Below are 16026 nucleotides of genomic sequence, written 5' to 3' on the forward strand. Positions count from 1 at the left end.
GCTGCTGCCAAGAGGTCAAGACACCATCGGCTACATCATGGTTTTTCAGGAAGGCTCTAACCCTGCTAAACTGTAAGCTGAGTGGATCTCTTTATAAAGTCTTAGGCTTGAGTATGTGGCTATGTCAACAGAAAACAGACTAGGACAAATTCAATCCCTATCCAAGTTCCAATGGCCTTTGTACAGAAATGAGAAGGATTCAAAGGGGCCTTCAATAGTCATAACAACATTCCAAAGGGCAGTGTGGTAGAGAACTCACATTTCCCACTTTCAATATCACTATAAAATCACATGACAATCAAACCCCAGACATTATGGCATCAGGATAGAGATATAGCCATGGCCTAAAAGCCAGAGTCCAGAAATAAACCCAAGCGATGTGGTCTTGACATGGGCAGCAACCCCTTGCAAGAGGGAGAGAACAGACCAGGACAGCACACAGCCCGTGCAGAAGAATGAAGGTGGGTCCCTGCTTCACTGCATATACAAAAGTGAACTGAAAATGTGAGAAATAAAATTGTAAGCCATTATAAACAAGAAGTATTTATGATTTAACTATACATTCTTAGATCTGACACCAAAAGCATAAACAATAAAGGAAAAAATAAATAAATTGGATTTAATAAAAATCAATGGCTTCTGTACATCATCATCCAGAATGGGGAAAGATAACTCACAGAACACAAAAATAGGTAAATCTTACATTTAATCACGTTTCATGTCCAGATTATACAAAGAATTCAACTGTGAAACAAAAAGACAATCTTTTTTATAATAATTTTGAGATTAAATGATTACATAAATTTCACAGTATTGTAGGATAATGATACTTAGTTAAAGTTATAAACACATTTTAACCTTCACAAGGCAAATGGTCATTGTGTTGGTCTATAAAGTTTGTGAATTCTACAAGCAAAAAGATAATCTTTAAAAACAGGATAAAACTGGACATTTCCAAAGAAGATAAACAAATGGCCACTGCATACATGGGAGGAGAGTGGATGCCCACCCTTCATTAAGAAAACGTAAATCAACCTCATCATGAGATATTCATATCTGCTTGAACGGGGAAAGAAAAAATGTTAAGAAAGATGTGGAGAAAGAGAAAGTCTCCTCTATTGTTAATGACAAGTTGAAACAGTGTAAGTACCGTGGAGAACATTTATGATGGCTCCTCAAACATTAACTATAGATTTACCATACCCAAGAGCAATGAAACCACGTATCCCCTTCCCTGCTCCTGCCAAGTTCATATACGAATGTTTGTCATAGCAATATTTGGTACATCTAAGAGGTAGAAACAACCTAAGTATCTATCTACTGCGTAACAAGTAGTGATGAATGGATACACAATTACTGTAATTGTTCAGGCCTATACTGAGATGAAATACTGATACATGATACATGCTGCACCTTGGATAAACTCCAACAACACATACCGGACAAAAGGGCCTTCTAAGTAAAATATCCAGAGTAGGAAATCCATAGAAACAGAAAGGCAGTTGGTCGCTGTCAGAGAGCAGGGAGGGTACAGAAAGCGATTCCTTATTGGAGGAGGAGCTGATTGTCACCAGGAGGTGGTAAGAAGGCTTTGAAATGGCAGAGGGGTGAAGACTGTACAGCACTGGGCCTCAGGAAATGGCATGTACTCTATGCTCTTCAAAGCAGTTGCTTGTGTGCCAGGAGTGGTGCTTATGTATAATCCCAACCACTCAGGAGGTAGAGGTAAGAAGTCTATGAGTTCGAGGCCAGCTCAGGCAAAAGTACTGAGAGCCTATTCCAAAAGTAAAAAACAAAAGGGATAAGTGGTGCTTATGTATAATCCCAACCACTCAGGAGGTAGAGGTAAGAAGTCTATGAGTTCGAGGCCAGCTCAGGCAAAAGTACTGAGAGCCTATTCCAAAAGTAAAAAACAAAAGGGATAAGGGCGTGGCTCAGGTAGCGAGGCCCTGAGTTCAATCCCAGGACACTTAACAATTCATGCACAAATGTTTATAACAGCAATGTTGTATGAATTTCTCTTTTTTGTGCATGCTGGTACTGGGGTTGCATTTAGGGCTTCACACTCTTAGCCTTCTTCCTCAAGGCTGGTGCTCTATCACTTGAGCCACGCCACCACTTCTGGTTTTCTCCTGGTTAACTGGAAATAAGTATCTCTTGGATTTGGCTGTTCAGACTGGCTTGGAACTAGATCCTCAGATCTCCATCTTCAGAGTAATTAAGATTCTAGGTTTGAGTCATTAGGGACCAGCGTGTGTGTGTGTGTGTGTGTGTGTGTGTGTGTGTGTGTGTGTGTGTGTGTGTGTGTGTACATGTGGCTGTGAGCATGTGTACAGGTGTGAGCATGTGTGAGTGTGTGTGTGAGAGTTGAGTGTGTGTGAATTTGATCTGGCAGAGTTACACTGTGATCCAGAAGCACACATACATACCTAAGAACACACAATAAAAGCACTAAAGAGCATTTCAATGATAAAGAGAAATGAGACCAGATAATAAAAACAAAAAGACAGATTAAACTAAAATACAAATATCTTGACCAGACTAATGAGAAGTTGTGAACTAAAGAGGATGAACCAAACAACAATAATCCCTGTGATTCTGCCTGCATCCTAAATATGCTTCTTATGAAATACACACATAGCCATGTGTAGGTGTATACACACACACGTACACATGTGTATACACACATGCACACATTCACACACACATAAAACTAAAAATGAGAAATAATAGTCAATGAAAACACAGTGAAAAAGAAAATGTTAACTGAAGTATAAAATACAATACAAACAAATCGAGAAATATTTTAATAGAATACTTACCTTTGAAGTAGATCGCCTCTCTGTGATTGATAAGGTGTCTATAATTGGTAATAATATTAATACTTTTTCTAAAATTTTTCTGGCTGCTGTCTTTCCTCCACCTGTTGGACCCACTAACATCACACCCATGCAAGCCTAAAAGAAATGTGCACATTTATTCATTCATAAATCATCTTAACAATTTATGTACAAATATATCTCTTTTTATATCCTTGATCTTCCTTCCAATCATTGTTCCATTACTGTACTCTGGATTCTGCTGTTTCTGAATAGGCTAACGTTTAAATCATATAAAGAGTCCTAATTTCGAGATTCAAGGCTGACTTAGTCTTGAGCTGTTTCTATCCTACTTTCCGTTTCTTTCTAGTTGCAGCTGTGTAACATTGTTTGTCAGGACTCTGCAGTCTCCTCTCCCTGGGCTCCGATTCTCCTCTGCCTGAGGTGCTCCTGCAGCACTGTGCCTTTTGGTCATATCCACAGGGCCTTGAACTCCAGCGGACCCTAAGAGTTCCCCAGGGCACGCACCTATCCCAGTCTTTAGTTCCAAAGGATACACCAGATTTTCAAGACTTAATAGTTCCAGCTGGATGTCTCATAGAATTCTTAAACTGTAACATAATCGAACCTACATCTTTTCACACCATCACTACTATTATTTCCCTAATCTCGTGGTCAAATCCCTGTGTACCAATTCTCCAGAGTAAGATATTAATGTTTTGCATCCCCTTGTCTCTTACAAAGCTTTTTCCTGGTCCTGTCTCCTGTCCATTCCAACTCCAATTACCTTGTGTTGCATTGTAGTGAGGGCCTGGACCCTCCTCACATCTGCATGCTGAGGGTCTGCCCCATGTGGTGGCACTGGAGCTGAGAACCCTGCGTGCTCCTGTGTGCTTACCAGGTCCCGGCCTGTCAGCTCTAACCACCCCTGCCCTCCTATATGAGGATGAGCAATAAGGTGACCACTCATAATCCTACAAGAGGGTTTAGCAGACACTGAATCTGCCAGTACCTTCATCTTGAATTTTTCCAGGTCCTACAATGTTAAGAATCAAACATGTAAGCTGGATACACTTATAATCCCAGCACTCAGCATCAAGATCTCAAATTGAAGATAAGCAGGACACCCCAAGGACAAACCATGGTGGGTCATCAAGGAATGGCAAAAAAAACCCAAACAACCTTGCAGTGAATGTCACCTAAAAGAAAGCTGTTGGTTCAACCAAACTTTTACTTTCCAGGTTTACCACCTAGCTACACCCTCAGTTTTGCTGTGTTTTGTTTTGCCTCAGTTAATTTTTAGATAGGATTTTGAACTCTTACATCTGGGTTGATGCTGAACCACTACCCTCCCAATCACTACCAGGTAGTTGCAATAACAGGTACAGGCCACTGTGTTCAGCTTTCTTGGGACTTTTGATTCACAGATATTCCTCATCTGTGTGAGTCTGGCTTATCAAGGGCTCAGCAAACTAAACCTGGATTGTTCTCACTGTGTAGCTCGGGCCAGCACACACATTCCCTCTGATCAGTGCGCAGACATTTCTCTTGGGCTTTGCCAATAGTGTAGCTACATGCTCTGGCTCTAGGAAAACTTAGGGCTGAATATGCCACCTCTTTGGGAGGTTAAAAAGTGTGAAAATAAATGACAACTATCAACCAAGCAAATGGCCAGACTCCTGGGCCCATGGTGAGATGACTCAGAATCCTCTGCCTGCCTGACCCCCTGGGTCTGTGGTGAGATTACACAGAATCCTCTGTCTGACTGACCCCTGGGTCTGTGGTGAGATCACTCAGAATCCTCTGTCTGTCTGACCCCTGGGTCTGTGGTGAGATCACACAGAATCCTCTGTCTGTCTGACCCCTGGGTCTGTGGTGAGATCACTCAGAATCCTCTGTCTCACTGACCCCTGGGTCTGTGGTGAGATCACACAGAATCCTCTGTCTGTCTGACCCCTGGGTCTGTGGTGAGATCACTCAGAATCCTCTGTCTGGCTGACCCCTGGGTCTGTGGTGAGATCACTCAGAATCCTCTGTCCCACTGACCCCTGGGTCTGTGGTGAGATCACACAGAATCCTCTGTCTCACTGACCCCTGGGTCTGTGGTGAAATCACTCAGAATCCTCTGTCTGGCTGACCCCTGGGTCTGTGGTGAGATCACACAGAATCCTCTGTGTCACTGACCCCTGGGTCTGTGGTGAGATCACACAGAATCCTCTGTCTGGCTGACCCCTGGGTCTGTGGTGAGATCACTCAGAATCCTCTGTCTCACTGACCCCTGGGTCTGTGGTGAGATCACACAGAATCCTCTGTCTCACTGACCCCTGGGTCTGTGGTGAGATCACTCAGAATCCTCTGTCTGGCTGACCCCTGGGTCTGTGGTGAGATCACTCAGAATCCTCTGTCTTGCTGACCCCTGGGTCTGTGGTGAGATCACACAGAATCCTCTGTCTGGCTGACCCCTGGGTCTGTGGTGAGATTACACAGAATCCTCTGTCTCACTGACCCCTGGGTCTGTGGTGAGATCACACAGAATCCTCTGTCTCACTGACCCCTGGGTCTGTGGTGAGATGACTCAGAATCCTCTGTCTGTCTGACCCCTGGGTCTGTGGTGAGATCACTCAGAATCCTCTGTCTCGCTGACCCCTGGGTCTGTGGTGAGATGACTCAGAATCCTCTGTCTGGCTGACCCCTGGGTCTGTGGTGAGATGACTCAGAATCCTCTGTCTGGCTGACCCCTGGGTCTGTGGTGAGATCACACAGAATCCTCTGTCTGGCTGACCCCTGGGTCTGTGGTGAGATCACACAGAATCCTCTGTCTCACTGACCCCTGGGTCTGTGGTGAGATCACACAGAATCCTCTGTCTTGCTGACCCCTGGGTCTGTGGTGAGATCACTCAGAATCCTCTGTCTGGCTGACCCCTGGGTCTGTGGTGAGATCACTCAGAATCCTCTGTCTGTCTGACCCCTGGGTCTGTGGTGAGATGACTCAGAATCCTCTGTCTCACTGACCCCTGGGTCTGTGGTGAGATGACTCAGAATCCTCTGTCTGTCTGACCCCTGGGTCTGTGGTGAGATCACTCAGAATCCTCTGTCTGTCTGACCCCTGGGTCTGTGGTGAGATCACACAGAATCCTCTGTCTGTCTGACCCCTGGGTCTGTGGTGAGATCACACAGAATCCTCTGTCTGGCTGACCCCTGGGTCTGTGGTGAGATCACTCAGAATCCTCTGTCTGGCTGACCCCTGGGTCTGTGGTGAGATCACTCAGAATCCTCTGTCTGGCTGACCCCTGGGTCTGTGGTGAGATCACACAGAATCCTCTGTCTGGCTGACCCCTGGGTCTGTGGTGAGATCACTCAGAATCCTCTGTCTCACTGACCCCTGGGTCTGTGGTGAGATCACACAGAATCCTCTGTCTCACTGACCCCTGGGTCTGTGGTGAGATGACTCAGAATCCTCTGTCTGGCTGACCCCTGGGTCTGTGGTGAGATCACTCAGAATCCTCTGTCTCGCTGACCCCTGGGTCTGTGGTGAGATCACACAGAATCCTCTGTCTGTCTGACCCCTGGGTCTGTGGTGAGATGACTCAGAATCCTCTGTCTCACTGACCCCTGGGTCTGTGGTGAGATGACTCAGAATCCTCTGTCTGGCTGACCCCTGGGTCTGTGGTGAGATCACTCAGAATCCTCTGTCTCGCTGACCCCTGGGTCTGTGGTGAGATCACACAGAATCCTCTGTCTGTCTGACCCCTGGGTCTGTGGTGAGATCACTCAGAATCCTCTGTCTGGCTGACCCCTGGGTCTGTGGTGAGATGACTCAGAATCCTCTGTCTGGCTGACCCCTGGGTCTGTGGTGAGATGACTCAGAATCCTCTGTCTGTCTGACCCCTGGGTCTGTGGTGAGATGACTCAGAATCCTCTGTCTGTCTGACCCCTGGGTCTGTGGTGAGATGACTCAGAATCCTCTGTCTGTCTGACCCCTGGGTCTGTGGTGAGATCACACAGAATCCTCTGTCTGTCTGACCCCTGGGTCTGTGGTGAGATCACACAGAATCCTCTGTCTCACTGACCCCTGGGTCTGTGGTGAGATCACACAGAATCCTCTGTCTCACTGACCCCTGGGTCTGTGGTGAGATCACTCAGAATCCTCGGTCTGGCTGACCCCTGGGTCTGTGGTGAGATGACTCAGAATCCTCTGTCTGGCTGACCCCTGGGTCTGTGGTGAGATCACTCAGAATCCTCTGTCTGGCTGACCCCTGGGTCTGTGGTGAGATCACTCAGAATCCTCTGTCTCACTGACCCCTGGGTCTGTGGTGAGATCACACAGAATCCTCTGTCTGTCTGACCCCTGGGTCTGTGGTGAGATCACTCAGAATCCTCTGTCTGGCTGACCCCTGGGTCTGTGGTGAGATCACTCAGAATCCTCTGTCTCGCTGACCCCTGGGTCTGTGGTGAGATCACACAGAATCCTCTGTCTGTCTGACCCCTGGGTCTGTGGTGAGATCACACAGAATCCTCTGTCTCACTGACCCCTGGGTCTGTGGTGAGATCACACAGAATCCTCTGTCTCACTGACCCCTGGGTCTGTGGTGAGATCACTCAGAATCCTCGGTCTGGCTGACCCCTGGGTCTGTGGTGAGATGACTCAGAATCCTCTGTCTGTCTGACCCCTGGGTCTGTGGTGAGATGACTCAGAATCCTCTGTCTGGCTGACCCCTGGGTCTGTGGTGAGATCACTCAGAATCCTCTGTCTCACTGACCCCTGGGTCTGTGGTGAGATGACTCAGAATCCTCTGTCTGTCTGACCCCTGGGTCTGTGGTGAGATCACTCAGAATCCTCTGTCTCGCTGACCCCTGGGTCTGTGGTGAGATCACTCAGAATCCTCTGTCTGGCTGACCCCTGGATCTGTGGTGAGATCACTCAGAATCCTCTGTCTGTCTGACCCCTGGGTCTGTGGTGAGATGACTCAGAATCCTCTGTCTCACTGACCCCTGGGTCTGTGGTGAGATGACTCAGAATCCTCTGTCTGTCTGACCCCTGGGTCTGTGGTGAGATCACTCAGAATCCTCTGTCTGTCTGACCCCTGGGTCTGTGGTGAGATCACACAGAATCCTCTGTCTGTCTGACCCCTGGGTCTGTGGTGAGATCACTCAGAATCCTCTGTCTCACTGACTCCTGGGTCTGTGGTGAGATCACACAGAATCCTCTGTCTGTCTGACCCCTGGGTCTGTGGTGAGATCACACAGAATCCTCTGTCTGGCTGACCCCTGGGTCTGTGGTGAGATCACTCAGAATCCTCTGTCTGGCTGACCCCTGGGTCTGTGGTGAGATGACTCAGAATCCTCTGTCTGTCTGACCCCTGGGTCTGTGGTGAGATGACTCAGAATCCTCCGTCTGACTGAGCCTCCCCTGCCCATCCTGCTCTGTGGCCCTGTGCACACAAAACTTTTCTCAGCATCGAGTCTGGGGTCTCAGGTACAGTAAAGGACTCGTACGTGTGCTGCATAGCTACAGCTTTGTGTCAGACTTGATTCCGCCATAAGCTTTTGGAGTGTTCTCACATAAGTGCAGGAAGACTGGACTGGACTCCAGCCCACAGGCTCTCTCGCATACTCAGCACCGCACATCTCTGACCCCTCAGCTCAGGGGTGAGTAGTGGTGCCATGCTGAGGCTAAGGTGATTTCAGAGGAGTCCCTGCTCCAGGCTAGTCAGGGGACACTGGCCACATCCTTGGCTCTCGAGACTAATTTGTGCATGTACACTTCCTGCAGCCCAGAGGTGCTTGATAGTGCAGAGCTCTAGGGTAGACATTCCAGACTCTACTCCCTCCACCTTTTTTCTGCTCCAACACCTTACACACAGGCAAAGAACTGCCAACATGTAAGTCTATCCATACCTGTAGTTGAAAATAAAACTGTATGATCTTCTCTTTCTGAGGTGGCCAGTGTTGAAAGCCTAATAGTTTCGTTGAAATGCTTATTGCTTTCTGAAAGGAAATAAGTATGTTAAAGTGCATTGCAAATGAATCCTTTAGTCTTTTTGGAGTAGAAGGGCTATCTGGGAATCATATCTAGCACTATGTACAAGCATGCCAAGCAAGGCCACTGAGCTGCACCTTTAGTTCAAACCCTTTACATTTTAATCCTTCAAAGTCTTGAACTAGGTACCATTTACTGCACCGTAAGATGGTATTTCTTTGAACTCAGGGCCGTGTGCTTGCTGGATGGATAGAATTCTCAGTTTTTTAGTTCACTGACCTCCATCTCTGGAATAATGAAAATTATTACTCTCTATACAAAATTTTATATTCATAGACTTCTGGTAGCAAATTCACAAACCCTCTCAGAACTCTTGCTCCATAATAGTTTAGGAACTAGCTATTGCCAGAGTACCACCATCTCATTACCCTGGGCCATTAAGGGAGCTTTTTAAATGTTATAATGATTATTGTAATGTTTAGGTGTTAAGAATGTTCTAAGATAGCAAGCAAAACTGGAAAGTTCAAAAACATGATCTAGTTATTCGCTGAAATGTCCAAGGGGTGTCCTGCAGCTAGCAAAGGCTTCTTAATTTTCTAGCAAAGGGATAAATGTTAACACATTTATCTACACAAAGCAAGTATCACGCTTTCTTTCTGCCGGCTGCTCCTAGTCCCTTCTTCATTCCTTGCATCCCTACAATGAGACAGAATGGAACAGCTGCAGGAGTAGAAGAGATACTCAGCAGAGGTGCATCTCTGATGGCAAGACTAACTGCAGGTAGGCAGTCAGCTGAGAGGTTTTTTAAAAGAAGAGCTCTTTAGAGACGATTAGATGTCCACTAATCACCCGGACTAGGAGTAGTTTTAGACAAGGAAACTGAATTCTGTCTAGTTAGTAATGCGAGCCTTGGTGCCTGCCAGGATGTGAGCAAGAAGTCACAGAGGCGTCGAGTAAGAGCCACATGTGATGCAGGAAAGATCAGCTCAATCACGACAGTCACAAAAAAGACACTGAGACAAGTCACCCCTCTCAGCTAAGTAGGTTTTTGAACATCCTACTTTGGAAGGTTTCAAAATAAAGCTATGTAGGATGTTCCTTGTAGTCAGTTGGATTGTGACCTGTACATAGTCATCATTATTTGATGTGGTTTCTCTAAGTAGTTTTCAGCCAATCTCTTGGCTGCTCTGGCTAACATGCACACTTCTTGTTGGAGACACATATGTGAACAAGTTGGGCAGAGTACAGTCGCCTCTTGCACAGACTGTGTGCTTAATGAGACAGAGCCTATGCGGCATGTGAGGCATAGCTGCTCACTCTACGGTCATCAAAACAGCAGCACTAAAGACTGTATTACTTCAAATTTAATATTAAAATCATCACAACTTGAGCCAGGTGCCAGCAGCTCATGCTTGTCATCTTAGCTGCCTAGGTGGTTGACATCTGAGGATCATGGTTTGAAGCCAGTTAGGGTAGGAAAGACTGTGAGATTCTTATCTCCAATTATCACCAAAAAGTCAGAAGTGGAGCTGTGACTCAAGTGGTAGAGTGCTAGCCTTGAGTTCAGGGACAGCTCCCAGGCCCTGAGTTAAACCACACACACACAAATGTAAAAATGTAACACTAGAGGCACCTAAATGTTGTGACTAGGTAAAGGGGAATGGAGTCTGGCTCTCTCTGGGAAATACAAAAAGATGCTCATATCAGACAGAAAATGAAACTTGCCATTTCCATTTTTTCCATTAAAGTGAAAATCCTCAAAATGTAAATATAAATCAAAATATTTAAGATTTTGTTAGTTGATAAACAAGTACCAACTGTATTTCTCTTGGAAGCCTCACAAAGCAAAACAGAAAAATAAACTTGCATTTTTACTAAAGTAAGGAACAAGGAAAATCTACAAAATCCTACACACAGGTGAGCATGTTCGGATCGCTGAGCTCCGTGAGGCCTGTGTCTGGACACAGCAGGGTTAGGAAAGCCCAGCCCAGTCAGGTGGAAGCAAGGACTCCTGTTCAGTAAGGGCACTGGAAGTGAAACAGTGATTGAGTGACGGTACTCAGAACCATTTAAACGTGGGCTTGGTTCCCAGCACTGCAAAACAAGTGAAAACAAACTTGTTAGCTAACAACCGTCATGTCTGACTAAATAGAAATAGCTTATGGGCCAGGAAGGGCTATAATATACTAATGAAAAAGAAAGCATGTACATAACTTAAAACTTTAAAGTCCCTTAAGCCACAAAGACGGAAGTACAAGAAAGCAGATTTATCGATGAGATAGAGCCCAATAATCCTCCCTCAGAAACTGATGGATCAATAAAAATAAGCCAATACCAAAGCTCTGACAAAAAGGCTCTCTATATAAATCAAGCATAGAACACACACTGCTTCTGGCAGTATCTGAAGTTTCTGTAATAAACACCTATTCCTTATGTGATACACAAAACTCTAGCAAATATAAAGGACAAACTAAAGAGCATATTCTATGACCAAAATTAATAACAAAAATGTTAAAATTCAACCAATATTGATAATAAAAATAACATTAAAATCTCATACATTTAGGAACACAGTAAACTCCTGGGTTATACTTCCTGTTACGGAAGGGAAAATGGAAACCCTCATGCACACACCTGTAATTACAGAGCTCAGCAGGCCGAGGCCAGGGGACTTCTGGTCTGGGCCAGCCTGGCTGCACAGTGAGATACTGCCTCAAAATGTATACTCACCATCCCCAGGACAACCAAGGACGTTCCCCCACAGCAGCACACAGAAAACTCTTTAATATGCCACAGAGTTGGCCACAAACAGCCTCAATATTTTAACAACGGAAATCATGTCAGTATCATATCTGATCACAATGGTAGAAGACTAGAAGTTGATAAGAATTCTGTTACTAAACAAATACACAAAATTAAACAAGATAGTCTGGAAGAATCAATGTGTTAATGAAGAAACTGAAATCATAAAATTTCTTGAGACAGATAACCACAGCAACATAGCAAAACCTACAAGATAACAGAAAAAGCAATTCTCAGAAGGACGTTTGTGGGAATAAGCACCTATATCATAAAAGCACAAAGATCTCATTTAAATAACCTGTTATACATTGAAAAGAAAAACAAGAACAAACCAAACCTCAAATCAGTAGAAATAATAAAGACTAGTACAGAAATAAACCAAAGTATTTTTATTCCTACTTGTTCTATGTAAATAGAACATTCAAGAATGACTAGAATTTTTAGGCCACCTCTGCTGTTTAACCTAATTTGTATTCCCCAGCCAAGTAACTTGATTGTTTTCAAAGGTCTTATTACCTCCAAGCTAGAGTGGCTTTCTTTCGAAACTTTCACTTCAGGAAAAATATCTGCTATAATCTTTTCGAAAAGTGGGACGTCTTCAGGAGGAAACTTTGATAGACTGCCTTCTCTGATGGCTTTGATCATGACCACGGTTTCCTCGGCTTCACAAAGACTGCTGCAACTATCCCTTCAATGGTGGAAGAAGAACAAGTCAAAAAGCCAGCTGTGTGGCATTAAAGTCCCTTCTACGGGCCTTTCCACCCTCCCTTGCTGCTGCGCAGCCAGGCTGAATGGCGGGATTACTCTGGTCTCCTGCTCCAGGTCTCACTGGTGTAGAACTAATATGGGAATGCCATTCCTTAATCAGCAATCTGGGGATGAGCACAGTATCACTGAGATTTTACTATCAAATAACAAATGAATATAGGCTAATATAAAACAAAAAAAATTCCCCTGATTTATTAAGAGTGTCTAGGAGGGGGGCTGGGAAGGTGGCTCAGTGGTAGAGCGCTTGCCTTGCATGCATGAGGCCCTGGGTTTGATTCCTCAGCTCCACATAAGCAAAAAGAAAAAAGCCGGAAGTGGCGCTGTGGCTCAAGTGGTAGAGCGCTAGCCTTGAGCTGAAGCGCTGAGGGACAGCGCCCAGGCCCAGAGTTCAGGCCTCACGACCGGACCAAAAAAAAGAGTGTCTAGGAGGATGAAAATGGAGCAATGGCCGAAATCATGTTCCGTAACTGGTCTGTGGAGACCAGAGTGACAGGACTGTCACCACTGGAGGGCTGGGCAAGCCTGCGGGACACACGCACTGCTGGACTCCCTGCTACTTCTGCCGACTGTTACAGAGAGGGTCGGCTGTCACCACACCACAACAGGCCGTGTATCTGATTTCTATTTTCACTAGCTTCAGGTAGCTGTCATGGCTTACAAAGATTGTTCATCAAAGCCATAGTTACAAAGGAGAAGCAAATGTGTGGTATTACAAACATCCACTCAAGAAATACAGATTCAGCTCTAGCCATAGTTACAAAGGAGAAGCAAATGTGTGGTATTACAAACATCCACTCAAGAAATACAGACTCAGCTCTAGCCCCAGGGTGTCGCAGCTCTTTACATAATGACTCAAGAGTCGAAACAAAGAACGTACCTGTTCAGCGTGAAGCTCAGGACTTCAGTTCAATTACATGGATAGACTGAAAGTCATCTTGCTACAACAGACACTAGCCTAATATAAGCCAGAACTCAAAAGACTGCGGTGTTGGGAAGACTATCTCAAGGAAATGAAGCTGAAACTCTATTCTGCCCTACTTTCAGACTTCCTAATTTGGCCAGAAAGCAAATTCTTTCTACTATTTAAGCCCACTTGAGTGGGTTTCTTTGTTTTGTTTTTTGTTTTACTGGTCCTGGGGCTTCAACTCAGGGCCTGGGCACAGTCTCTGAGTCTCTCTGTGCTCAGGGGCAGCGCTCTACCACTTGAGCCACAGTGCCACTTCCAGCTTTTTCTGAGTAGTTTATTACAGATAAGAGTCTCGTAGACGTTCCTGCCCCGACTGGCTTTGAACTGCAATCCTCAGATCTCAGCCTCCTGAGCAGCTAGTGAGTGCTTTGTTATTTTTTTAACACACTCCTTCGTGCCCCTCTATTACCTCAACATGCATCTATTACTCTGTGAGGAAACCTGGGTATATACGTACTGTATGTATTAAGCATGTGACCAAAAAGGTCAGTAGGTGACTGTGTGGGGCATGAAGGGATTTTGGAGATGGAAGAAGCTTCCTTTGTATAGACCTCTATCACATGCTCTTGTCTACTGATACCTGATGAGGACGTCAGGAAGGTAATAAGTTTTGTTGTTTCTAGGGTGCTGGGCTTTGTACATGCTACACAAGTGCTCTATCACTGAACTATAGTCTGGCCCAGTGAAAGGTTTTGTTTTTGTTTTTTAAAATTCCTAATAAAATGACATTTATTGAGAACATCTTACTAGGGTGTATACCTAATTTTCTTAACAAGTACTGTATTAAGCTTTCTGATAACCTAAGAATCGGGAAGAGTGATACTGATAAGAATGAGGAGGCTGGAGCTGTGGAGAGATGGACGCAGGCCAGGGGGGCCCGTGTTCTCTGAGGTCACGCTGCTGTCCCCTGCTGGGGTGAAGTCGGTTTTGGCTGTTTTGTTTCCCTAAGAATATATCTGAATGTGCTTCAGTAGAGAAAGTGCAGGCGACCCTCTGACTTTAAGGGAGAGGAATAGCTCATTTCTAGCTAAAAGATGTCAGTGGAAAAGAGGTCCAGGTCCCTGTTGGACCTGTCACTTTTTAATATTTTTCATGAGACATTTTCTTTTATTTTAAAAGAAAATGAGAAATAACCGGAAGTGAAAAGTACATATAGTTGAGGGGAAGTATTAAATATAGCTATTTAGAGCCAATTCCATTACAATATAATAATATCTAATATAAACCTAACATTTCATCGAAGTCCGTAACAGTAACTTTGGGGATAGCAGGCTAAATTACACTGGTTCTGGTTACAGAATAAACTAGCAAGCTTTAGATAAATGCAAACAACTAAGATTCAAGGAAAGGTCAACTAACGTAACCTTATTTGACCCATTATTGTGCTCATGATGCCTTGTCTTTGGAATTAGCTGGGGCTCATTTTGTGGCCTGCACTGGTGTAAGACTCCTAAATTTTGGAAGTGGACATGTGAGCCAGGTGCTGGTGGCTCCTGCTGTAACCCTGACAGTCAGGATGTTGAGATCCAGCGGCCACAGCTTGAAGCCCAGGCAGAAAAGGTCAGGAAACTTCGTCTCTAAACAAGCAGTAAAAATCTGGGCTGGAGGCAGGCTCGAGTAGAGAGAGTTACGTGAGTAAGCCCTGGGTACCAGGAGACAGAAAAAAGAGAGTAAGAGAGAGAAAGGAATTACAGGAGTTAACATGCAAATCTTTTCTACTAAGGGGTCTTAGGACTGCACATTTTTGAACAATTAATTTGTTTCCCAAATGAAAGAACTTTGGAAAATTCTTTTAGGGGGAGACTTTCTAAGGGAACCAAGGAAAAAGGTGTATGCTAAGCACAAACAAATTCGCTCTCCCTGTGTCCACTCACGTCTTCAGCTCCAGAACCTGTGAACAGTGATCGCCCAGCAAGGCAAAACACCAGTATTGTCTCATAAGGGACAATGTGACTCAGAATCAGATGTTTATCCAGATCCAGGGCTAGAGGTAATTGCTGCTGTGGGCAGTAAGCTGCAAGCATCTTTCATTCAGAAAATATATATGGTGACCATTTATAAATCTTCTGTTCAAAAGCCTCTGTACTTGTTTTTTTTCCCCCAGATATTTTTTTGTTTAAATTATTTTACTGATTCTGGCAGATGACTGGAATGATTCCATCTTAGTCTTCCGCCCGTCGGCTTCGCCTTCCTAGAATTGCTCACTACAGAATCATTACTGCCCTGGTTGGGAGTGCCCAAAGGAGAAAATCCTACTGCAGACTTTCTATTCTGTTCAGCTGCTTGCCTTTCTACTCAGCCAGTATCACCAGTTTCAATGATTAAAGCTTTATAACACGACTTGGTATTTTGTGGGTTATTTTCCTTTCATTGCTCTTGTTTTTCTACCCGGTTTTATTTATTTTTCTGTTTAAGTTTCAGGATCAGCTTGTCTAAAAACACACAAGCAAACAAACAAAACCACCTTTTGGTATTTTTAAGGAGAATATTCTTATCCAAAAATTAATATTAAATAATTTAACTCTTCATGATGTTAAGCTGTCTGTTTTTTGGTCCATACTGATGCTTGAACTCAAGGCTCATGTATTTGCAAGGAAGGCTCTCTACTACTTGAGCCATGTCTCCAGCCTCATGCTATGTTCTCTAAAATGCTATAGCTATGAATGGTGGTGTGTGCCTGCAATCCCTGC

At 44.7% G+C, this 16026-nt stretch overlaps 1 protein-coding gene across 1 annotated transcript in view; it reads right to left on the reverse strand.

The window, feature by feature from the left end:
* Dnah14 (dynein axonemal heavy chain 14) overlaps nt 1-16026 on the reverse strand; it is a gene marked incomplete at its 3' end in the record, with an annotated part of 195772 nt that overhangs the window by 96433 nt on the left and 83313 nt on the right. The window contains 3 exon segments of the mRNA XM_042672409.1: nt 2823-2957; nt 8718-8807; nt 12118-12289. Of these exon segments, the coding sequence (XP_042528343.1) occupies nt 2823-2957; nt 8718-8807; nt 12118-12289 (397 nt within the window).

The sequence above is a fragment of the Dipodomys spectabilis genome, unplaced genomic scaffold (genome assembly GCF_019054845.1).
Source record: "Dipodomys spectabilis isolate Male_0828 unplaced genomic scaffold, ASM1905484v1 ptg000706l, whole genome shotgun sequence".
NCBI classification, from domain to species: Eukaryota; Metazoa; Chordata; class Mammalia; order Rodentia; family Heteromyidae; genus Dipodomys; species Dipodomys spectabilis.